This window comes from Thermobia domestica, chromosome 8 (genome assembly GCF_964235325.1).
Source record: "Thermobia domestica chromosome 8, izTheDome1.hap1.1, whole genome shotgun sequence".
In the NCBI taxonomy this organism is placed as follows: domain Eukaryota; kingdom Metazoa; phylum Arthropoda; class Insecta; order Zygentoma; family Lepismatidae; genus Thermobia; species Thermobia domestica.
Genome location: NC_137461.1, coordinates 146,235,417 through 146,262,609, shown reverse-complemented (window position 1 = coordinate 146,262,609; position 27,193 = coordinate 146,235,417). Strand labels below are relative to the sequence as shown.

The 27,193-nt window shown below is 34.1% G+C and overlaps 1 protein-coding gene across 2 annotated transcripts in view; it reads left to right on the top strand.

Moving 5' to 3' along the window:
* Ac3 (Adenylate cyclase 3) overlaps positions 1-27,193 on the top strand; it is a 976,504-nt gene that overhangs the window by 356,111 nt on the left and 593,200 nt on the right. For both annotated transcript variants that reach the window (XM_081769109.1, XM_081769108.1), the window contains exon 3: positions 10,219-10,337. In XM_081769109.1, coding sequence (XP_081625235.1) covers positions 10,219-10,337 — 119 coding nt within the window. The remainder of the gene's footprint in view (positions 1-10,218; positions 10,338-27,193) is intronic.

The following is a 27,193-nucleotide window of genomic DNA, read 5'->3' as shown; positions in this document are numbered from 1 at the left end:
AGGCATTGAAAATGTCTTCTTTCAGCTTCTCAAATAATTCATCGTGTTTTTCGGTCCATTTAAATTTAGCGTTTTTAGTAAGGAGCTGTTGAAACGGTTCTACCTTGGTCGTGAAGTCTTTTATATGTCTTCAAAGATAAGAGCAAGCTCTTAAGTATTCGTCTAGTAGTTGGTTTCATAAAATTCTTGATCTTATTTACTATTTTTGGTGAGATGCTAATCTTTTCTCCGAATAGAAGGAATCCTAATACTGGGAGTTCTCTATATAGCAAGTGTGCCTTCTTGGGATTGGCTCTAAAGTCATGCTTCCGTAATTTTTGGAATAAAAGGTCCAAATCTAAGAGTTGTAGTAGTTCTCACGTATATGACCCAATGACGAGGTCATCTGCAAGATTGGTAATCCGTTTCGGTGAGCCGTCTAATATCATTTTAATAACAATAGTCAAAGATTGGGTACTTGGGCAGGGGTCCATTACACACCTGAGAAATTTATAGATTTTGCGTGAATGGTTCACCTCAAAAGTCATGTATTTAGTGCTTTTGGATGCAATAAGATTTGAAAATATGATTGCGAAATACCCAAGGTCGAAATTATGGTTTTCCCTTTTAAAACCTGAAAAATGTTTTCTGTAGTCTGAAACGGGATGCTTAAATATTTGGTATAACTATTACATGCCTCTAGATTCAACACAAGCCTGAATTCTGAACTGCTTGGTTTTTTGATCGCAATTAGAGTTGAGGAGTAATTACTCGTCTGTGTCTCAGTTATGATTTGGCATCTAACAGTTGTTGTATCTGTTTATCAATTTGATCTCTTATTCCTAGTGGAATAGGTGGGGAACAGTGATGGAATGACGCACTTTTATCTATGCGTATTTTATGTTCGTATCCCCTAAAATAACCTATATCATCCGGACTATATGAAAAAACATTCCTGTATTTGTATAATAAATTGCTTACAGCTATTCACTGGTATTCCGATAAATCAGTATTTATATTTAAAAGTTCAATGTTAAAAGTTTTAGCGGTCTGATCTATTGTAGTCTTTCCTGTATCTCTTTTTGAGTTCTAAATTGTTTTTTCTTGTCATCTATTTTAAAAGAAAATTCTTCCAGTCTTCCTCTGTATACGCCACTGGTGTGCCTTTACTTAAAGTTATTGTGCTTGCGTAGGGTTTGAGAGTACTAACGTAAGATCGTTAGTCGGTACTTTAATGGTCATTGCCTCAAATCCATATCGCTTTAAGAATGATTGCAGTGGAATATTGATGTAAAATGCTGATTTTTTTTTCGGAATTGAAACAGGAAAGTAGAAATGTGATTTTGCTGGGATCGTAATTTTACTAGCTGTGAATACATTTGCGTTCCTCTTCAAATACAATGAGCGAGTAGTTGCTTGCGACATTTCCTCCGTCTCTTTTTTCCCGTGGGAATTGTAGGCTTCCTAGGATTTCTGTATAATGATAAAGAATTATACTCTAGATCTATTTGAGGAAAAAGCCTAGTGAGAATATCATTTCCAAGAATCGGACTGAAGTCTGCATCTATAATGCGGAAATAATGTGAAAAGGTAGCGTTGCCAATTTTAAATTCAATTACACCCATATCCTTCAAAGTCAGAACTGTTAGCAACACCCTAGATACGAGTCTGAAAACGTATTAATTTACAATTTGGAGGTACGTTTCGTCTGGACCATAAAGAAAGGCTGGATCCTGTGTCTATTATCTCTGGAAGACTGCTTGAATTTACTCTAATATTAAGTAATAATTTGTTATTTTCTGTCCCGAACTTGACGTGTTCTCGGCAATCATTGTAGGCTGCCTGAGTGAAAAAATTGTCCTCCGTACCATTAAAAGTTTCCGCTATTGCCTGTTCTTTTTGAATGTGAAGCTTTTTGATTGTGGTTGTTTCAGTGGCCCGTGACGACTTTTCTGGAATGGCCCGCGAGGCTTGACTTTCACCTGCGAGCCCATCTATTACTTTCCCTGGTTGGAATTTTTTGATTATTCCACCGTGAAGATGTGCCGTGGTTCTTCTTATAACATATTGAGCATACAGATATTTTATCGCCTTTTACAAAATTTTTAATTTTCCTGCCACTGTTATCTCCCTTGTTGTTATTTTGGCGCCCGCCTTTTGTTGTCCGTTTTGACGATGTTTTCCTCCGTTATTATGCTTGAACTCCGTTATTAGTCTTCATGGCATTCTGTGCTACCATTAATAATAATTCGATCATTTGATTGGCTAGTTTAGTTAGGACCTTGTGAGGAGTTTGTGAGGGCGGATTTTGACTTTGGTGGGGGTGCGGATTTAAAACTTCAGGCTGAATGGAATTTGACTGTGGAGGAGAAATATTCTGCAATAAAGGTGCAGAAGGTTATGATTGCGAAAAACAAGAAGCGGGCTTTGTGTGATGCACAGTAGAAGTTGACTGTTGTGCATAGGTTGCCATTAACAAACTAGGATTCGTTTGGATATGAAAGTCATTTAAAGAAAATGTTGAGGGGCGATTAAGTTGGCCGATTAAAGAATGAATTGCCTGTGACAAATCCACATAGTTCTTCTGCATGAGGTTCTGAGCCTTTTCTAATTCCTGGAGTCTATTCTGCAACTGCTGGACTGTTTAGAAGGATTCCAATGCTATCTTCTGTAATGAATTTCTTTGTAATCCCATTAAAAGAAAATGGATCTTCTGTTCCTCCGAAGCCACTGGCATTAACTGTCTAATGGGCCTTAATTGCCTTAAGAAATATAAATCGACCTACTAATTTTCGTTCTGCTGTATTTGAAAAATTTCTAATTCTGCCTTATATGCTGGTAAATTTGGAAGAGACAATGAAATTAATTTAGTTTTAAGTTGATCGTAATCTAGGGTGTTAAATCGATTCTGATTTTGTAATTGTAAAACAAAATTGACAGCTACATCCTGTAAATACATAGGGAGAATTTCTTTCTTCTTTTCGGGGGTCTATGCCTGGAGAAAAGCCAAATGATCGAATAGCATGAAAAATCGATCCAGGTTACCTGAGTATCTAGTTAGATGGGGAATATTAACAGGTATTCGGGATCTGATTCTGCCATATTATTATCGCTTTCTCGATACGTATTTTTATCCAGATCTAGTTGTCCGCATAAATACCTGCTAGCCTAAAACGAATCAATTTACCGCTGAGAGTAATGAGAGTGCTATAACAACACGGATATTATTTTTATATCATCCTGCCTTAGTAATACCAACATTAATACACTGTATTTTAAAAGTTCTAAGTCCGTTTATCCGTTAATAGAAAGAACGTTCCTTAAGAAATGTATGTAAATAGACGCCGGCGCATCACCATTTTCTCTTAGTTTATGTATGGTAGAGCAATTATGGTACACGGGAATTTGAGCTTTCCCAACACCTTTTATTACAAAAGGTCTTCTTAAATACATAAATATATCACAATAAGTTGCTCCTCTAACAATTTTAGGTAAGAAAATGGAAGGAACCTAATGACGAGGCGTTGTAGGGCTTTGTAGGTGAGGTTCCTCTCGGTGACCGGTTCCTCTCGGTATCTCTCAATTAACCAGGCACCGTGAGAGAGTAAGGCGAACCCCATGGCCAGGCGCCTTAGGGCTTTAGGTGGTTTGATCAACCTGGTTAGATTGATGCTTGTTGAGGCGTGCTCATGTCTTTTATCCTTAAATGTCGGCTATATTCGGTGATCTCCGTCTTGCCGACTGCTGGCGAATTTGGGCGACTCCTCTTCGGTACTGTCGTCTGCGTTGTATTTGTTTACTGTCAACACATGTGGTACACACATGGTTATCCCATGATATGAAGACATGTGGAATCTCACAATATTTACTCTCCACTCTACACTGTGGTAGTAATTGAAAACACATAAAAGCAAGCTAATGTTGTGATCTACAAATTAATCTGGAATGACTTACTTGTACACATTTTTGTTTGTAACTAGATAAAGCTCCGATCTGACGTTGTCTGAAATCTGTACCACTATACTACTGCAGGTAGCAGTTCAGAATGCGTATATGTATTCATATACGGCTGTAATTGACAAAAAATCCATCTGTTCAAAGTAAAGTTGCCCCCTAGAAAGTAGTTATAATCAAAATATTCTTATTTCCCATTATGAGGAAGTCACGGAGTTCGAAAATATCAATTTAACAATGTTTCGTTACCCCACATAAATGTTAGCCGAATTCAACCCACTATAATATATATTCAACCCACACTCAAATGATGTATCCATTAGGAGAACATATTTTCTTCCGACAGTATATTCTGCACTGAAATGAAGTAGATCAAACACCTGTATATCTCCTTCTTTAGAATTTAATTATATTTTTCTAACTGGAGCGATGTACTGTGATTTTTGTTGATTGAAATATTGTATTCGATTGTTTTTTTTTAATTTTCGTCATTCAACTTTTGATAAAATACACAAGGAATTCTCCAGCTTCATTGGGCATGATCTCTGCACCATTCCCATTTGTGCATTAATGACATCTACAACATTAAAAAAATGGGCATTTCTTTTTACACGACTCCAATCCGATATTTGTTCTTGAGTTATTTTTATATTTTCCGATAAATTTACGGCTGACTATAAAGGCAAAATGAGGTATTTCTACAGCCACGTTGGTCTATTTTTTTCTTCTATTGATATATTATCTCTGTTGGTTGTTTACAATAACACCCAGGGCAAAAGATGCAATAACTCCATGTTCCATGCTGCTTCTCCAACAGAAATAAGTTCGACATTGTAATAGTACTACTAATGCTACTTGTATGTAAATATTCAATTCACTATGAACGTGTTTTCATCATATTTTACAGGTAATAACGATTCAGATTTCTTGAGTTTTGCTGTGCCTTCGACACTTCAACAAACAAAATCTTCGTAGAACATTGTTATCAATTTTTATTGACTATAAAATTCAAATATACCTGAATTTTTCGAACTGTAGGAAACCTAGACACATTCCTTATATTTTCCTGTGCGTCACGTACTAGCACAGTCGCTGGATAAAGGAATTTTTATAATTCTCAAAGTTATCGAAGATATTGACAACTGTAGGCGTAGTGGCGTGGGAAGCTGATACGAAAACTTCAGTTTCCCAAGCTATTTAATAAAAGTTGGATTAAAAGTTTCTTTACTTTAGAACGCAACTTCTACCGTTGGAGCTGCCAGCATTTCTCTCTTCAATCCGTAAAAGATGTCTGCAACAGCTTTTGCAATAAGTAATTCCAGAACTTCATCAAAAACCAATTTCTGCATACACAAATAAGTAATAAAGTACTGAAGATATTACATGTTATATAGAAGTAATTACTCCCGTGATACAATAGCAAGTAAGATTTCTGAGTTCTCAACCTCCAGCAATACTTTACGGATTTTTTCCAATTCTCTACTCCATAGGAACTATCTTTGATCGAAACTTATAAACAGTTCTATTGAACGCAACTCGATTCACATCATATATAGCAAAAAATAGACTATAAAAATGAAGAATAAACTGTGGTAAAGACGGCAAAGAGGATTAACTCAAAACTTACATTTACCATTGTTAAAGTTATCCGTGGAGATATTAAGGGATTGACTTCTTTAACGAACTCGGCCGAGATGATTGCTCTTATTGTCTATTGCAATAACCAGAATTCAAATAATCACTTTCGTTATAGAGTTATTGTGTAAAGGAAGCGTACAAGCACAAATGCTGATGTGGTAGTCTGATATTCCCGGAGGAGGAAGTAGAAGGAGGTCCAATACTACAAGAGGCTACATCTATATATTATTGAACTCTTGATATTCTATAACAAAAACAATTTTTGACTACTGCCACCTATATTCTCAGAAAAAATTGATTGACCTTATTGATTTTAAACAAGAATTTTAGGAATGATAAAAATGCATCAGAGGATTGCGATCTTGGCCAAAAATTTTATATAGGAATGATTAAAAAAAGTTGCACTGAAATATTGCGATCTTGGCCAATAATAATTAGGTTTTGGATCGGGACTACAAAACTTTTGAGCGACCCCTAAATGGAATTTTCGTATTTTCTGCCTAACAAACACACCATACTGATTTAAGTGATAGTTTGGGTTTGGCTACACTATATGTAGTTCTCCGGATATAAGGCCTACAAGAAAATGTTTGATTGCAATATATCGGATCTTTTGATCCAAAGAAAGAAAAGAAAAGAAAAAAGAGACTTCAAATGAATTATAAAATAATCTTCAGGCCATATTAATAATTTCTCTACTAAAGCAAGCACATTTTATTAAGAAAGTGGTCAAATGTTTATGAAGTTACGAAGTAAGTTTGAGTGTCTGAACTCGGTGGACTCCCGTTAGCGCACTTTTGGTGTCGGGTAATGACCTTACTAATGTTATAATCTTATACGTCCCACTAGCGTGATCCTATTAAGTGAAAAGGAAAAGCTATAACTCTAAGGGCAAGAACATTTTTTAAAAAAGCTTAATATTGAAGACAGGAATACTGTTTTTTTCCTTTTTGGAACGATGTTGAAAGTGCAGTTTCTAAAGAAAGGTTTCGTCAATCTTGAATAGTATTTTGAGTCTTATTATGCTTTATTTCTCTACTAGTTTGCATTAGACGAAAGGATGAAATGTATTTTCTGTTGGTTCAACCGTCGCTGCCTGTTCCCATGCAGCAGGAAAGAGTCGTTCTATAATAATTTTATGATCAGGGGCGTCATTCCTGGTTTTGCTGATAGGCAAGATCCTTCATATATATATAAAGAGAGAGAGAGAGGGAGGGAGAGGGTGGAATAAATAGATGTACATCTCCACAACTAGTGCTACCTTTGCGAGCGTGCACAAGATTCCGGTTAGATTTCTAGTAGGGGAACATCGAACGTACTACAATGGTTAGATCGTTTGTGCCTATAGGTTTTATATCGTCCCTCTCGGGACAAAGGGGCGTATCTCATTTTTCAACTTTTCCAGGAGACAAGTTTAAAGATTTTTATCAAAATTTATTCTATCGTATTCTGTTAAAATTTAATTTAATCTCGTAAGTTATATACCTGAATCGCAGGAAATTAAACTAAATTTTCAAAGAAGGTGATAGAATAATTCTGTGGTTTGGGTCTAAAAGGGCAAATGTTACTTTTTGGCAAAAATGAGATACTCTTAACGTCTACAAGTGGATATTTTCTTGTGCAAGAAGAGCAAATGTCAACACGAAATAGTTTAGAACATAGACCAGTCATATTAGCATTTGCTTTTCTTGCGGAAGAAAATATCCATTTATAGGCGTTAAAATTTGACTAACTTCATTTTTGCCAAAAAGTGACATTGGCCCTTTTAGACCCAAGCCACAGAAATAATAATAGAAGATTTTAACTTGCCTCCTGGAAAAGATTAAAAAATTAGATACGCCCTTTTGTCTCGAGAGAGACGATATGTAATCTATGCATTATCGAACGTAGACACAATAAATATTTAAAGAAAACACTTGCACCATTCATATGACTGTAAACTTCCTTCTTTTTTATTATTTCCTGAAAAATACAAACGTACATATGTACTCTGATCTTTTGGTGCTGTACATTTTCAAATCGTTTTAAAGCTATACCAGTGTGTTAACTATATGTTTATTAAAGCACAGAAGTGTATGCATATATTTACAAAATACTTCAATAGTAGTCATACATTATTGATAGAGTGATCATTTTTTGCAATATGATAAAATCAGTCACTTAAAGAAGAAACAAATTAACAATTAACATCCATCTCTATTCAGTTTAAACCATGTTTTCCCATATGTTATCTTTCTAATAATATTATCTATCTCTAATATATAATAAAATGTTTCAACTATGAAACAATGGACTAACAAACTTATAGAATATAATTGAAAATAAGACAAATATTACGAAAAATATCAGAAAAGCATATTTATCAATTCTAGGAATTTGTGCAACTCAGGGGGGCAATTGTCCCCCCTGCCTCCTAGATGACGCCCGTATTTGTGATATTCTTCTTCTATTTTGACGAACAAATGAAGAGCACTGTTCATTCCAGTAAAATTTGAGGGATTTGTAGATTGCTCTAAATCAGTTTTACTTCGAAATTCTTTTGAGTTTATTTACATTTACTGCTCCTTTAATTATACCCTAAGTAATTGTACTATGCTGTTATTGTGTCCACTTTATACTTTCTGTATATATATATTTACATACAGTACGTAGCCAACATATAGCAATTACAATCGGTTTCTACAAAATTGGCGATCTGCGCTGAACCTATGTGAAAATGTTTCACAGACTTTACTGCTCTGCAAATAGACTTAATAGATTTTGAATAAACGTATGAATATATGAAGGTAGCCGTACCAAAACATGCATTCTTTGGAAACGGAAATAAATAAGACTAATAATGCTTCAAAGTTAAATAACCTAATAACAACAGATGTCATGCTTGTTAGTTGCAATCTCTTCTGTGGCACATGAAGTATCCGTGAACGTCCACTTAATCTCTATCCTTGAATATTACTCCCTTATGCTATCTTGACTGACTATCCGATAATCTATTTTTATTAAGGTTTTTATTTTCTATAGTGAAAAAGAAAATTAAGGAACCAAGGCAAAGCCTGTTATGTTACTTTCCATATATCGTGATTGCTGTACTTTAATCAACGTTTCGTTATGAATTTAAATTGCTTCATAATAACTTTTTGATTCGTTTGGTTTCAAAAAAGTTAGATCGCATCATTAACGGAGTTTTGTTTCTTTGAGGTTTGTTTCAAAAGCAAGCGGGCTGCATTGTTAAGAGTGTGAAGGTTTAGAAGGGATACTCCAATTTATATATATATATATATATATATATATATATATATATATATATATATATATATATATATATATATATATATATATATTACTTCAGTTTTTGTGCTCTAAATGATTCTCTAAGGCATACTACTTAGTGATTTGCATGACGCATGCCTTTGCCTACAGATTGTTGCAAACTGATTAGGCGTGAAAATGATTATGTGTTATCCTATTAAAATGTATCGCAATGATTTACTATAAGTAATGTATGGAATTATTTCATCAGGAAATTCACTCGTAGGGCCTTAGAAATTGTTTATTACATAGGGATTGTATTCATAAGTACAGGTTCACTTTAGGACTTTTTTCCCGTATGAATATTGTTACGCGTCCAAACGTGTGCCATAAAAGTGACTGTGTAAAAAAACACTAACGAACTTGAGCTAAGTGGTCACTAGAAGTGAGAGTGATATCTACGATTTTACGATTTTGTATTTTGTACGTGCAGTGGCATATTTACGATTTAGTTTTTGGGGGGCTTTGCCAACTTTATTCCTGGAATTAGGAAGATTCTGCAAGATAATTCATTTACTTTATTATAGTAAATAAAATTTCGGGGTGGCTTAAACCCGTAAGACTCTCCCTTAAATACCTACTGTAACCAAGTCAGGACAGAAATGCAGCAGGGACCCCACGCGCTAGCTTTGGATTCTGCGGTAGGTAGCATGTAGGTCAGCAACGCATGGCATGCACATTAACGGGGATAGTGGAAAAATTGCGTATTTGCATAGCCAAGAGTACTTATCACTTGATTTAAGTACTAATTCAACACTTGTAAACATAAAATAGACGTTCCCTACATTGTGCGGAAACACTCCTCAAATGGAAACTATTATGTGACACAGTCGTCCTTCATATACTTTCGCTTATTTTAACCGTAGTTTACCACTTGTAATGGTCTGACACTTGTAAACACAATATACTGATTTCCTATATTGAGCAGTAATTCTCCGTCAATGAAAATTAATTATCCTAGACAGTTCTTTTTCATATACAGTCACTCTTTTTAACCAACATATTACAATTTGTGTAACAATATACTGTAAACCATTCAAAAACCTCATTCCGTAATGGTGTATATCAACACAATGTAAAATTTACTTTTCATTTATGATATATTCCACATCACATCACATACCGATTTTGCGCTATGACATCATTCCTTCAACTCCAAAGAATCTTAGCGTATATTTTATGTATTCTTATTACGATTTTGCGGAGGCTGATACGGAATGACCCGCTGTTAGCGAAACAATATGTAAACTGCAAATACTAGCTTTTAATATCATTGCAAGTATTTAGTTTCTGTCTATAATTTATATAAAGCTTAACATTCTTGTAATTTAATTCCAGGAGCGACTTTTACTATCTGTCCTTCCTGAGCACGTTGCTGTGAAAATGAGGCAGGACCTCGGATCAGCTAAAGATGGACAATTTAAGAAGATCTATATGAGTCGCCATGAAAATGTCAGGTAAGCTAACGAACTTCTTTCCTGTTCACGGTATAAAAATGTAGATTTTATTTGTATGATACGCAGGATTTTAAGCCACTGAATTCGAACTTAGATGCGGTAGAATCTGATAAAAAGATAAAACAACTAATTACCAACATTAAGATGTCTCACTCTTGGGCAGATATTTTAATCATAAAACTTTATATAAAATGATTATTTTAAAACATGTATTAATTAATTTAGATATTTTCATAGAAAATGTGACTTTTCTGAATTTCATACAGAAGAACAGCTACTAAATTTAGAAACTTAATCGAATTAACAACACTAAAAACTGTGTAAACAAAAACATTTTCCTGGTATTTCCCTTGAAAAAATGCTTCATTTATCTGAGAAATGTATGCGGGGAAGCCTTAACTGGTCGATTTTCGTAGAAATGCAATTGCCTAAAATTTCATCTTCTTTACGGAATAATCATTCGAAAAAACAGTATATTTTTTAATTAAAATATACAACGATAAATGTTTTGTCGTGTGTGTTCATTGCCACATTTAAGTTTGAATCAACCTCCATTTTTTTTAATGGAATTTTTATATTTGTTTAACGTACTCGTTCTCTAAAGAACTTGTAACTGAAGAGAATTTGATAAAAGATAATCTCTACGTATTTGAATTTGTGACAGCATTCCGAACTCAAGCAATTAAAGTGTAACATATGGAATAATTATCGATGCCGTGAGTATCTATATTTAGAATGTTTATCTACAATCAAATTAAACTGTACTTAATTAGAACGAAATGTTATGTAAAAATAGGTCACAATCGTTGATCCAAAAGCTAATTTGATGTAAAAAATGCATCTTTTTAGTTAGGAAATCGAATGGATGATGGAACATTGCATTTTATGCTGCAGCAACGCACATATTATAAGCACGCAGTGAATGAGATGTAAAAGTACTTGAAATGGGAGTACTGAAAAGAACAGTAAAAAGAGTTAGCTGGAAAGAAACACAAATCAGAAATAATGTGAATATTATTAGAATAAAAAGGAAGTATGTATACTAATGAACGAAGCAATGAAAATATCAACGTTGACTCTCTGATAAAAGTAAAAGTTACAATACTGTTCGTAGTAATCGTAAATTGTACTAAGTCACACTTCTAACGCTTTGCTGGTACACCATTATAGTAAATCGTTTCATGTTGGTCTATTTATTAAATAACTAAGTTTGTTTCAATAGTTTATAATTTACTTGTCTTTTGGCTTGTTAGTAAAATGCTGTATTTTCATGTCTGAATGCACGCACAAAATACTGCATAACAAGGATTAGAAGAAGAATACATGTTGTTATTTTATTTGATTTTCGATTGCCACATGCTTAGGACATATTGCAAGTTTTGAATTGAAATAGACTAAATAAGATAGATTTTCAAGAGAAATGTCACTGTAGCTTTGCATAGAAACGTCAAGAGATGTTATGCTTATGAGATGGAGTGAGTTTACAGTGTGAAAGCTTTTTAATATTTATTACTATTTTGTAGTTCTTTTATATCTTTTTAAGAACAATAGTAGGATAACGATCGAAATAGTGAATTAGAAATGATTATTTCAATTAAGACAAGAGTGACTTACAAATCATAATTTATTTGTCAATTGATATATTGTAATCAAGTTCAACTGGACATACATTCCTTTACTTAGTATAAAGAATTTAAAATAAAATCATTTATACTGATAATAACGCTACCAATTCCTCCGATGGTCTCCTATTGCAAATGGCGTATCTATTTGGATTTTGAACATTTGGTAAATTTATATTCAACTTCATAGAAGACAATTTTACAATTAAAAACTGGTAATACAAACTTGTAAATTTGCCATTTTTTCAACACATAATTAAGAATAATTTTAATTTAATAAAACTACTTTTATAGTCTACAGAACATATAGATGGCGCATAAATATGTAAATCTGATAAGATTAATAAAAAATGTTTTAGGTAGAAAAGAAGTAGCTTTCTTTTATTAGTTGTGATCGTAGATTTATTTACATTGACACTACATATTGCATACGCAGCTCTAAGGCAACCCCAAATTGACCGATATTTTGACATCTTGTGGAAGTTGACAAAAGAGACGGTATGCTTTTTCTTACAAGGCCTGTTTTATAGTTCATCCACCATATTCTTATTACCAGAAGGCCTTCTAATTTAATTTTGGTATAATGAAAACACTATTTTATGGAATCTAGAAAAATATTTGTATGTATACCTTTGATTTTAAAATATTTCCTGAAACATCTAGAAACAGTAGAAGATAAAAATTAGAATAAACATTGATACTATATGAAATAAAGATAATATATCCTCCGCTTGACCTACCACCTGGTGGCCTAACTTTTCGTGGATCAAAGAGAAATAAATATATTCTCTATGGCAAGGTTTCTCAACCTCGGGGTCGCGAAGATAAGCGGAAGAGACAAATACTATAATTAGAATCTAATACCGGAAAATATTTTTAAATATTATCTTGAATTTTGTTCTGATAGGCATATTTTTATTTTTATAGATTCTGTTAAGAAAAACAAAAAATAGATCTACTGAACATTTTCAACAAATGCAGAGTTGTTTAAAAATCAATTTAAGTGAAAGAGGTACGATAGGAAACTAATGAGAACTGCATATTGAAATACAAGAAAAATACAATGCAACAAAACCTGCATATTGAAAGCTAATGAGATACCTGAACATAGCGTGGTTTCACTAGTGCGGAATGTCCGGTTCAATCTTCGTGACACACACTATCAAGTCATTTAAAATACTCAGTTACTTTTTAAACAACTGTCCAAGTTTGTTTTAACAAAACTTAGAAATCATTATTTTTTTAATCATATTATCCAAAATTGAGAGACTTATGAAGTTTTAAAATTTTCAAACGACTTCCAATTTGAAACAGTATGACGGATTGGATTCTATATTTGTACATGAATGAACTGATCATTTGATTTTAATCCATTTGCTTTTAGGGAAGTTACTGTATCCACTACATACAAGAAATGGATTCTACTATTATAGAAATAGATGGATATCGTGAGATCTCCGCAATAGTTATATTAAAAATCCCACACAACTTATTACAAGGGGGGCCTGCCAATAGGAATAAATGGTAGTTGTGATAGGACTTAGGTTGAGAACCACTGCTCTATGGGTATGCTTCCTTGAGTAATTAACACAATGAATACTTGAAAACGCTGCAGTTCGATTACTTCTGGCTATTAATATGACCTACATAAAAGCCAATTAGATTAAATAGAGATCTAAGACGACTTTTACTGCTTAATTCTATCCTAACGGATTTTTTCTCAAAAGTTACAAAATGATCTATTATCTTTTATTGCTCTATCCTTAAATATCCATTTTGTAAATGTTTTCAAACTATGTATCTTTGTTGTCATTTCTGAGAAACTAGAGAAAACAATACAGCTAAAGCTCTAAGTGTGAGCGTAGTGGCATTTTGAGATATGAGAAAAATATTTAAACTTGTTGGTACTATCTCCAATTTCGAAAACCGAAAACACAACTTTGTCTTACAGCACTGGAAAACAAAACGTCCAATCACTGTAATTACATGTTTATTATTTTGAATGTTTATTCAAGATAAGTGTTAGTTTCCTTTCAACCAATAATGAAATGACGTATTAATTTATAAAGGTAAAGACACGTGAAGTATACAGTTATTAAACAAAGATGTAACATGTAATGCTACTATAAAATATCTTCCTTAACTTTGCGAATGAAAGCAAGCGTTTTAAGAAACGTTTCTAATGCTTTTGGATGAGTTGGTTAAATAACATTGATAACTATTCTTATAGAGTATATTATAATTATGTTATATGAAACTTGTTAAAATGTTTGCAGAACCTCCATCACAAGAAATGTAAGAAAATTTCAAAGGTTGTAATATGTAATAGCTTGTGGAGTTTGGTTCTAGCCTTTGAGTTCCTGAGAATGATGTTTGGTGATAGCAGTAGTCGTTCTACATCCGGGACGAAACAGATATTTGTGTATATAGGTTATACCAGGGACGTGACATTCAGGCCCACAAGGTCCGCAATGCTGACAGGCCCAGGTAAAAGCGGACCCGCGTCTGATTTTCTAGATTTATATTATTTAATACAATTTTAATTTCTAATTTAAGGAGAAATATTGCATGCAAAAGGCACAAACTAAAAACTTGATTGATTCGGAGTCCAGTTTTGGAATGTTGTTTTGAATTTCCCATTTGTTAGCAAGGGATGTACTTAACGACATTGCCCTTTCAACGTCACTGTGATTTTAACAAATTAGGGTTCTAAGGAAAAACTTTTCTTCGTTCTTCTGGAAGATGCCGAAGAAGAATTATCCTGCCACTCGTTACGCGAAAAATTCCGTTATATCAATGTATTTGTCGGATTGACTTCATATTTGATATGTAGACACCTTACGACTTCTAGAATATATTTCCGGTGCAAGGTGGCGCTACGACCGAAAATTATAAAAAAAAAACTCAAATTCGATTTTTTAAAGCATTTTAGACAGGACCACGCGCCTAAGTTTTTGTTAATAAGCGAAGTTATGCGGGGCCCCAGGCAAGTTAATTACTTGGGACCATTTTAATTGGTATTATGCCCTAATTTAAATTTATCGTCAGTAGCAGTATAACTAAGCATCAGTGAATATTTATTTATTATTTCTCTTTTAAATTAAGATAATTAATAATAGTAATAATAATAATAATAATAATAATAATAATAATAATAATAATAACAGAAAGAGTAGTATAAATAAGATAATTATATTTAATGCTGTTCCACTGCAGACAGAAGAGATTTTTCTGTAATCAGCTTCTGTATCGATATTTCGGAATACTTTTGGGAGGACGTAAGAAACAAAATCCATTTCACTCTAATATCATATTTGTGTCTAAACTTTGGAAACTCGCTGATATCTTGCTTACGAGTGTATGGCATTCACGATTCTGGTTCCTTTCCTACTCTTTTCCTTTTATGATATATATATGAATATTCCATTCTTTTGTTCCCTCATTTCTCTTTCTTCCGCGAAACTAGAACTTACTGAAATGATGGAACGTTTCTCTTTCCTGTTGTAAAGAACGCATACTTTCACTGATTTTGATAAACATCCAAGAAAAATACATGGAATTTTCTCCCTTCAACTTGATGCTCTTCTATTTCACGGTCAATTTGACAATGGCTTCTGTGATATTTCTTGTTCTCTCAAGAAAAGAGTGGTGGAATCATTTGCTTGTGGATAAAAGAACGCTCAGCAATCTCTTCAAATATTTCTATTTGTAGGCTATGAGCGATAGAAATCATTCACTTAGATAACAAATTAGCAATATCTGATGTTAGAAAATTGAAGAAAGTATGTAGCGAATTTGAGTTGAAAAGAAGTATTAAAAGCAGTAGCATCATTTCAGATTTTGCCAAGAGGGACAAGATTGCCCACCGACGTAAGAGGTTTACAATTTTTATTATTTTAGTAAGTAAGTATACAGTTTTATATTTAAACAAAAACATGTGTTTCGCAAACTCAGGAGAAGGGGAAATTTCTGCTCTGTCTATCCCAAGGGACGCCCCTGACTAAAAGACGGGGCATGGTGATGATCGGTAAAAAGAAAAACACAATAAAACAATAGATGTTAGAGAGGAAAGTGTAGAAATTCGATCGACTTATTTATTTTGCATCTACTTACGTAGGCCTATAACAGTCGTTGTTTTTAAACGGTGTACCCTGGCACACCAATGTGCAACGATAGAAGTACTTATGTTGTCCAGCTGAAAGGTATCATTCCCAGCTGGAAGTGTGGCCGATATGAATTTGTGTCCATTAACAACAATGACCAGCTGATAGCTAGGAGTCATCATGATACGCTCCATACGCACTACCGGCTATATGGATGACCATATGAAGGTTATGCAAATCATAGTGGAGTCATACCCGAAGTGTCATCATCCTATTCTCGAACAGCTGTTCAATGAAAAATAGATTGTAACCCGGCCATCGATATGGTGGAGGCAGTATCGTAATTCATCGGACCATGCAAGTTTGCCATTGCTCTGCGTTCCAATGACAATGAGCCAGAGCCCAATTTTCGTCGCTATTGATTAAGCTAAGGGGTTAATATTGGTACACTGTGGGACGCCTGCTGTAGAAGCTCATATCTGACAATGTACGGTAGGCTATATACTGAAACACAATCGTGCTTTGCTCACTGTTAAAATATGCCGTTTATTGTGCTATAATTTGCACCCTTTCCTATTCTATCGACTTCGACAATTTACGATGTCAAACATTTTTAGTGATATGTCGCCTCCCCATGTCTTACGGTTTGGTGGTAATTTCACTGTCAGTTTTACACCTAGGGAAGACAATTTCACAAGCAGCTTCCGAACACCCGACAAGTCGCGCAGTTTCCGAGATGCTTTTTCCAAGCCATCTGGCTATCACAATCTACCCCCTATTAAATTATAATGTAATGCCGGCCTGATCAGATAACAGCCCTGTCACCGTTTGGCTAATAGTTCTACTGCCCCCTATGCCTCTTTTACCAGCCTAATTCGTTCAAAAAGTAGGGACTGATCATAATGCTTTAGCTTTTGATGTAAAATGTTTATATCCTAAAATGTCTTATTACCTTTAATCTATCTTTTCCTGCGGTAATATATATATATATATATATATATATATATATATATATATATATATATATATATATATATATATATATATATATATATATATATATATATATATATGTATATATATATATACGACAAATTCCATAGAGAGAAATACTATGGAACTTGTACGTAGTAGAGAGGGATAGTAGATCAGTAGTACATAGTTTATTTTTGAAAGTATGGGTCCGATCCTGGGTCGATCCGAGATCATGAGAGTGTGTGGTGCACATTTGTTGGTTTTTCTCAAGGCTAAGCTCTCCTCTCCCCCATTCCCGTTCCACCAATTGTTTCATAATCATTCACGTTCTATTAATAACTCGCCTCCTTTAGCCTAAAGGGCATAAATGTAGGACGTTGAACTACAAATTTAATTTCATTTCGTGCGTGATACAGGAAAAGATTTTTCGCTTTAGTGAGCGAGAGCAAAGATCGATTCTTACGTTAATCAGTAGGTTCAAATATCCGAGAAACATTTAACAAGAAACGAAATAACTATAGCTGGAGAAACTAGTCGGCCCATAACAAATTAAAGAGACGTATTTGTATCTTAATTGTTAGATGGTGGGGCCGCGGTGGCTCAGTGGTAGAGCGTTCACCTCTGGTGCTTGGGGTCCCGGGTTCGATTCCAACCCCCGCCAAGTGAACTTTGTGGTGGACAAACACCGTGTGCGTGGGTTTTCTCGGGGTTCTCCCGTTTCCTCCCACTTTCTTCATTCCACTATTTCATTCATCACTCATCATCACCGTCTCCTTTAGCCTAATCAGCATACTCATGGGACGTAAAACTCAAAGATTTCATTTCATTTCATTTTGTTAGATGGTGTGCTAGAAAATCAGAATGATGCTTGTATATTTTCGTTTCAACCAACATGTTCGTTAATACTTCACAAAATAAGCGGATTAATTTCAGTTTCGTAAAACATATTTATACATATGTCAGTGGATATACGGTGACTTCCATCTCAATTCAGGCAGAGCATGTACCATCACCATCTCAGATATTGTTGAAACTTTTTTTTATAGCAACTAGACATGTTTTTAAGAGACCATATTTTTTTGTTTTGTCGAAAAAAATTTTCCCGCCAAGTAATGAGCCATCAAAGACGGGGAGTACAATTTATGAATTGTAAAAGACATGGAAAAGGGTCAACTTCGGAGCCCCAACATTCAGCTATGGAGACAGGTAGAGCTATAATTCTTGTTGTGGTATGTACATAGGGATATAAATAAACTATATTTTATTATAGTTCGGTTTGCGCATGCGTAACTTTTTGTACATAAATTAACAAATGAACGTTAATTTATCTGAAAAGTCGAAGTTTGCGAATTTTTTTCGAGCACTTCCGGTTCGAATTTTAAAATTCTGTTTTCACGGTTGGTAAGACCTAGTTACCCGCTTTCCGAAACATTTTTTGTATCGCTTCTGTGTGCAACCGTTTTGTCGCAAAAAATTCGAGAAATTGTAAAATTCTCAAAAATTGCCATTTTTGGGCGCCATTTTCTCGAAAACGCCATCTTTTAAAATTCTGAAGTTTTGTCAGATGGTTTAGCTTTACATGAATAATAAACACACCAAATACCATTCTCGACCAATGCTTCATGAATTAACTACAGCCTTTTGAAGTTAGCGAAGTTTCGTTAACTTTGATATCACAGTTAGCAACACCGGAAACAATAAAAGTGCAATGATTTGATGATGTTTGTGGTTCACATTAATTAAATGAAGAATAAAAGGTTTTCCTGGCTGGTTTTTTTATTATTTTGATCAAAAATGCTCTCTGGAATAGTAAAATGAGCTTCCCCCTTACTCGTCCCTTTTCTTAAACCGAAGTGATCTGAGATGGGAATTACGATTACAAACCACACAAATTTTAAGTTTACTTAAAATGGCCATCCAATAAATTCTGATGATCTATAAAAAGCCTGAACTATTACCTCAGTGATGACTTGGAATGATCCAAACAAAGTCTCAATTAAGTGCGATGTCATTACAGTGATCGAAAAAGACAAAAAGTTAAAAAGAAAAAATCGAAACAATTTCTTACGCGTTCCACCAAAGAAATTTACGGACTTTCTTTTAAACAGAACAATCTCAGCAGTCACTCGGAATTTTATAGTATTTGACTAAAGTGGGTCAGTCCGCAACCTGCTAGGGAAGTGTGTGTGTGTGTGTGTATTGTGCAAATTTTAAGCTATCTGTTACTGCGTTGCAACAAATCAAAGGTGCAACCTGTATTGAAGCTGTCATGAGTGACCTATTTCCTTTAGTAGTATGATCCGCTGAAAATGACAGCTGTCTTCTTCAAGAATATAGTGAATGTCTTGGAATGAAAGGAATAAGTGTGGAGTCTTTGATCCTGCTGAAAATGAAAGTGTTACGTACGCCATATGGGAAAACTATGATCTCGTTAAAAAAAACTGTGCCACTTTCCGTTTTCGTATCGTACATTACTGGTTTAACTGTAAGAATTGTAATTCATGACTACATCAAGAAAATCCAAAGAGAATTAATTGCTACCAGAAAGCATCGTATAAAATTTCAAGATACAAATTCTATTTTACTTCATGTGGACTTCGTTGAAAACTGGACTGTTATTCTGCAAAGTGAAATTCAGTTATATCACCGGAATATTGAACAACTGACAGTTTTGTTGTAATAAGCGACGACAAAACACACGATTCGGCTCATGTACTCATAGCCATAGACAAGATTCTAAAAATATTCGAAGAAAAGCGAAAATATAGGTTATAGAAAAAGGTTCGAATACGTGGAAATAAGTGTCTACAATTTCCCAAACCGTGTCAGTGATTTATGATGGTGCTGCATCCCACTTTAAAAATCGCTTTCAGATGTTCGAGATGCAGACAGGTCCGATAAAGCAGTGATTTTGCAGTGAAACCGGCCATGCTAGGGTCTGCGACAGTATTGAGGGGGGGGGGTGTAAAGAATGTGGCAACTCGGCATAACCTTAGCCAAAAACAGATACACAGTATTAAAACCGCAGAAGAATTTGTGAGTATAGTGCAAGTACAAACTCCGGGTATTACTCTCGTTTTGTTGCCTGGAACTGAATTCGACAACTTCCGGAAGAAAGAAAGAAGAAAGAAAAAAAAAGCAAGAATGGGAAAGTATGCGACCGGTAACTGGTATTCAACGAAGTCACTTTCGGCTTTCGGAAAATGGCGAAGTTTTTATGGCAGCAACGGGTCACCGTAAACTAACTTCATGCTTCCCCCAAAATCGAGCTTCTGCAATTCAAAGTGTAGATTTAAGAAATCTGCAAAAAGGAACTTTTGTTACATACATATGCGCAAAGACGACGATTTCTCTGTAGATTGGGGGGGGGGGATTCAGATGCAGAAGGTATATATATGAGGATTTTAAGACAAATTGCATTTAAATTATGCGAAATATTGTATATTCATAAATACAATAGGGGGCCCACATCAGCTTTGGGGGCTCCGATCCCCCCCCAGGATCGGCGCCCTTGCATATACTTATGATAACCAGTGGTGCGTAGCAGAATTATGAATAAATCATGAATTACGCACAGTTGAAGTGCTGTTTATGCTTCCACATGGACTTTCAGCAGGGTGCAGGTTTCCAGAAAAGCATAAGAGAAGTGAAAATAAGTGTTTTGTGATTTTCGACAATGTGCTACACAGGGGCAGATCCAGGTCGAACTTCTGGGGGGGGGGTAATACTGCTACTTAGAGCTACTTTTAAGAGCTCCAAACTTTGGAATGGGTTTTATTTATATATAAAATAAGAAAGTTTCTTCTGGGAGGGCGATCGACTCCTTGGATCCACCTCTGGACGAGTTGTGAGTGTACTACTGCTATTAGCGAAGAAGACACTAAGCAAGCAAATGATTGGTCCATGTGAAAAAAAAAACAGTGAAATTTTGCTTCCGAAGACCATTTTAAGTAAGTGAACTTAAAATTTGTGTGTTTCGTAATCGTAATTCCCATCTCAGATTACTTCGGTTTTAAAAAAAATGGAGAAGGGGGAGGCTCATTTTACTATTTCAGAGCGCTTTTTTGATCAAAATAATAAAAAACCAGCCAGGAAAACCTTTTATTCTTCATTTAATTAATGTGAACCACAAACATCATCGAATCATTGCACTTTTATTGTTTCCAGTGTTGATAACTGTGATATCAAAGTTAACGAAACTTTGCTAACTTCAAAAGGCTGTAGTTAATTCATGAAGCATTGGTCGAGAATGGTATTTGGTGTGTTTATTATTCATGTAAGGTTAAACCATCTGACAAAATTTCAGAATTTTAAAAGATGGTGTTTTTGAGAAAAGAGCGCCCAAAAATGGCAATTTTTGAGAATTTTACAATTTCTCGAATTTTTTGCGACAAAACGGTTGCACACAGAAGCGATACAAAAAATGTTTCGGAAAGCGGGTAACTAGGTCTTACCAACCGTGAAAACAGAATTTTAAAATTCGAACCGGAAGTGCTCGAAAAAAATTCGCAAACTTCGACTTTTCAGATAAATTAACGTTCATTTGTTAATTTATGTACAAAAAGTTACGCATGCGCAAACCGAACTATAATAAAATATAGTTTATTTATATCCCTTTGTACATACCACAACAAGAATTATAGCTCTACCTGTCTCCATAGCTGAATGTTGGGGCTCCGAAGTTGACCCTTTTCCATGTCTTTTAAATTCATAAATTGTACTCCCCGTCTTTGATGGCCCATTACTTGGCGGGAAAATTTTTTTCGACAAAACAAAAAAATATGGGTCTCTTAAAAACATGTCTAGTTGCTGTAAAAAAAAGTTTCAACAATATCTGAGATGGTGATGGTACAATTTTTTTTTTTTTTTTTTTTTTTTTTTTTTTTTTTTTTTGCCTGAGTTGAAATGGAAGGCACCATACATATTTTCAAATTAAAGGAGTATGGAAAGCATTGGTTTATAGTCTGTAATCTTTTTCCTTGTCCTTTCCCACTTACTCGGGAAGGACATTTTGATTCCCAAACTTCAGCCATATTAACCCACTTTCTTTTAAGTCTGTAGTCACACAATCTGTCAATCTTCTTTTTGTCTTCCTCTTTTACCTTCTACTTTAATCTTCACCACTTTCTTGCCGACTTTATCATCCCTCCTTCTCATAATACCCCCATATCTCTATGATATTTTCTCTTATACTTTCTTCGACATCTCAGTCACTTTAAGGCTGTATCTTATTCTTTCTTTTCTATTGTTACCAGAATATAATCTGTAATACTGAAACGTAAACAATAATACATTGATTATTGGTTTAAATTTCCACTGTGGTGGACTGAATTCTGGAACTATACTATATTTGCGTAATGCTTCTATAAAGTATGAAGTTTTCGACACATACTGTAAATAAGTTACTGAAGAAACTAACCGAAGTTGCAGTTTTTGAAGAAAAGCGTTGCCTAAAATATGATTAAAATCGTTAATATTCTGAGGGAACTGGAAAAATAATTTCCATCTGTTTATACGAATGTTAATGCGAACCTTAATCTTTACAAGGAACATAGAGAACTCAATATTGCCAATTTTAGAAACTTAGTAATCGAGATGAACTTGCGTAAATTCGACGCAGATAAGATATTACTCAAATCTGCCAGCAATGGTATGGAGAGTTAGTTATAAGAAAAGTCAGATAACTACAGCAATGAAGAACATGTCCTTTCGTGTACTTACTTTTAGAAGTGTTATTGGTCTGTATGAAGATGTACAATATATAAGCCTCAGAGCAGAAACACAACACAGACGCAAAACGGAAAAGAGAAAAAGAAAGCAAGAAACAACGATAAGTACAGTTGCTATGTGATGTAAGAAGAGGAAATTTCCTTCGTGCAGTAAGCTTTAAAAAATTCTCTCAACATGTCAGAAGCTTACTTTGTGTACACATGGAGACTGTCCCACGTCAGATTAATCGTTTGTAAAGAAATAAGTCTGAGGTAGTGTACTTTAACCCTAATCTCAACTACTCAAGGCTGTTAGAAAATGCCTCAATAAGGCATACTCTCAAAAGAAAGTAAGACGGCGTTATCGTGCATACATCCTGAGGCAGGCTTACTTCAGGATAAATTTATACTTACTAGATGTGATATCTGTAATTTGTGAGATACGATTAATGCAGCGATAAAAGCTTTTTGCCTCCTCAAACAAGTAGCAATCAGCAGTTTAAATCCAAATTTTTTGAAAGTAATAATAATAATAATAATAATAATAATAATAATAATAATAATAATAATAATAATAATAATAATAATAATAATAATAATAATAATAATAATAAATGCAATAGGAGCAGATATCATTGAGTATGAACTGCCTGGAAAATCAAGCTACGAATTGTGCAATGGACCTTCGGCAACTTAAATGTATACTATTCCAAATTCGAGAATGTTTCATTGTCTGCAAGCTTTAATGCTACAATCTAGTTGGTAACTTAAGAAAAAAAGTAACATAATGCTTAGAAGACTAGCAACGACAATACACATGATTTTGTCATATTAAATGCAGTGATGTTATTCATGATGGCATATCTTGTATTAGAAGAATACATACAAATTTACTTTTGTTTTAGTAACTCTTTTTCATCGTTGATTTTGATGTTTTATAAAAATAATTATAATGACACTTATGCCGGGTATGTCAAACGTCCAGGGCCAGAAGCCAAATCCGTTATGATGCGAAAAAAATGGAAAGAGAGGATAGTTGTTGGGAATAGTTTTCAATCTAAAATGGTTATTTTTGGGTGGAGAGTCTTTTCATTGATAAAGCGCCCTATATTAATGAAAAACCAACGTTTATACTTCAGCACGCTGTTCGAACGGAATATATGAACACGCAGAAATGACACAGATAAATAATGTGCACATTGTTAGTTGAGCGGACCTAGAACACCTCGAATCCGTTTCCCAACAATGCTATACTGTAAGTGTGGTGTGGATTCAAGGTGCGGTGGGGATTGCTTTTTCGTTTAACATACAGTGTCTCACCAGTGTGGAAGGAAAACGGCTGATCCGATTGGAAGTTCCCTCTCTTTCCATTTTTCTTTGTATCTTTACCTTTATCGGAGTTGGCGTATGGCACCGAACTTTTGGTACATCCTGTGCATCCAACAGACTTATCTGATCTTGATCATTACACCTACACACCTTGACAAATTTAGTTTGCATATCAGTTACTATGATGTGGAGTCCTTTTGTTCTAGAGGTATGGCAGTCAAAGTTAGGATTAGAATCTAATTAAATTACGTATTATGAAATCATATAACGACATTTTAGAACAAAAAAATATGGGACAAACCTATTATTAAAGGTTAATTTGAAGTATAAAACGATCACTGAAAAATGGTTGATTAACTCTGATGAAAATGCACTTGTGTAAGAGTGTGTTTTAAAAAGTCAATGAAAGACGATGTCGTTCGTAATAGTGAAACGCACTCTTATTATACTGTTACGCCGAATGACGAAATCTTACACTCTATTGACAATGAGATAGGATAGGGAAGGGAATACTTTATCTGATTTAGACACTTAAAATTACAACCAAAGCATCCGAACCATTCACATACGGCCACAAGATTTCTTCAAATTTTCTGCCATGATTTTTTTTTTTTTTTTTAATCAACGCTGAAGATTCAGTATTTCAAGAAGCATTCCATGTCAGGGTAAACAATGAAAATTGAGATCGAATACTGAGTAGAAAGTTTTGAGTGAAGAGAGGTAGCGATTTACTTTGTTCTCCCCATCATGTATCACTGGTTCCCAATTTGCATTTAATACAAGTTGCACATTTTTTTCGAGATACGAAAGTAACATTCGAAACACTTTGTTAGGTCTTTTACAAACTGAAAAGAAAAGGAAGATATTCATACTCCTACAGTAACTCTGACGTCATTACGAGTAATAATAATACTACTAATGATAATGTATATCTGTCATGAAAAGATAGCCTAAGTAATCATAATTATAAAGTAATGATTTTGAACTCCAGAATACATATTATATATATTTAAAGTACATCCATATTTCGTCATTTTTACATATACAGTAAAATAAAAAGAAACAAAATGAAAGATTATTAATTTGTTATATGGGAGTAATACTTCCATTCCCCTGCCAATTCTTTTTAATTTGTAAATGAAAATTTTTCTTTCGTAGAAAACTCTTCCCTGGTCGCTTATTTATATTCTTGACTAATCATTTTTCTTCCAACCTTGCTAGAGAAAGAAAGTAAAAAACGCAATAGTGGAACGTTGATTAAATAACTCGTCTCTTGAGGCACTTAGAGATATATTTTTATCTGGGTAAAATTAATGTTATGCTTCTTAGCGAGAAAATTGTATACCACAGAGCATGGCCAAAAATTACTAGAATTTCTTCTTTATCCTTCTTCTTTCTACAAATAGGACAACTTATCTTATTTACTCTTATTTTGCATGGCAAAGTTAAGGCTAAACATATCTCCCATTAAACCATGCATTGATAAGGATATAACATTATTATAACAAGTATTTATAGAATAATAAACACAGTTGAGTTGAGTTGATTTTAACGTCCCTTTCAGCAGCGAGGCTATATAAGACGGGACCTATTGATTAACGTGGAATCCGAACAACATGAGCTCCTGCCGGGAAATCTACAGATACAGATACAAAATTATTATACATAATGCAATACGAGTAAAATATGTTTTTCCTTTCGCATTGTAGTAAATGATGTAACAAACAAAAAATTGCAAGCACAAGCACACACGCATGTGACATACACACAGAGATTATTATAAATAAATATGAAATATTATATTCAAGTAAGTCTTAAACAATAAAAGAACAAATGAAAAGAAAGAATAAAAATCAGGATTTTTATCAGATTTCAGTATATCTAGAATGAGTCATGAAGAATCAGCTCCACTGGCCTTTTCAATAGATGAATTTAGTGAGATTCTCGTATGTTAGATAAAAGGTCATTTCATGAACGGATAGTGGATTCAAAGAACGAATTAGAGTAACATATCGACGAATGTCTACTTGAAGAGAAAGAAGATTACTTACATCTGATCTTATTTTACGATCATAGTGAGCATTTAATGGTTACAATCTTTGAAATAAGTTGGAAGGTTGTTGAAAGCATAAAATTTTAAAGAGAAGTATGAGGTTATGCACTAACACCCATCGGCCAGTTCCAGAACACCTATCGTTTTGTAGTAAAGAGTTAAATGATTTAATCGTTTTTTTATTATTATAAACCGTATACAGGCATTCTGCAAACGTTGTAAAGGGATATTAATTCTTCATTTAACTTTGGTAGAGCTACATCGGAATATTAAAGGTGAGGAAATATTAGAGAGATGTTACGAGTAGTAACTTTGTTTCAGTGGGTAAAATTCTCACAAAATTTATAAGAATGTGATGCAATTTGATAAGCGTCTATTGGTTTACAGTTGCACTACTTTTTCAAGGTTTTACACGAAATGATAACCAGAGTATTTTTAGAGCAAACGTCTGTAACAAAAGCTACACAATAACACCGTACACAGACACAAAATATTTGGTTTTCGAAGGTCACTTGCTTGAGAACTGCTTTCGGCCCTGTGCACCAAGTAACATTGTGAATGACGTCCGCACGGTAACAGTTGCCACTGGAAAACCTTTTCACCACTTGTCGGTATTCCTGGCCTCGCTTGAGTACAGCTGTAAATCTATCTCTAATGCATACCTTCCTCTGTGAAGAATAATTTGTCTCCTATCACGAAATAAGGTGTATCACGAACTTAGATAGGTTTACCCTATATATATATATATATATATATATATATATATATATATATATATATATATATATATATATATATATATATATATATAATTACAATAATGTTATAATAATAATTTTTAGTAGGTCCCCACAAGGTGTCTCCCCATTGAAATAATTCTGGCTATGCATCTTTCTAGGGGCATTCAGAGGGCGGATGATGCCATTTGGGGAACATTTGGCCCTTGCTTCCCTCTAGTGCCATCTCTATTATTACATATTAATAATATTAATCCAATTTAAGAATTTGATTTTGTACGTAAACTTAATCCTTTTATAATGCTCTGAAATCACAGTAGAATTTTGAA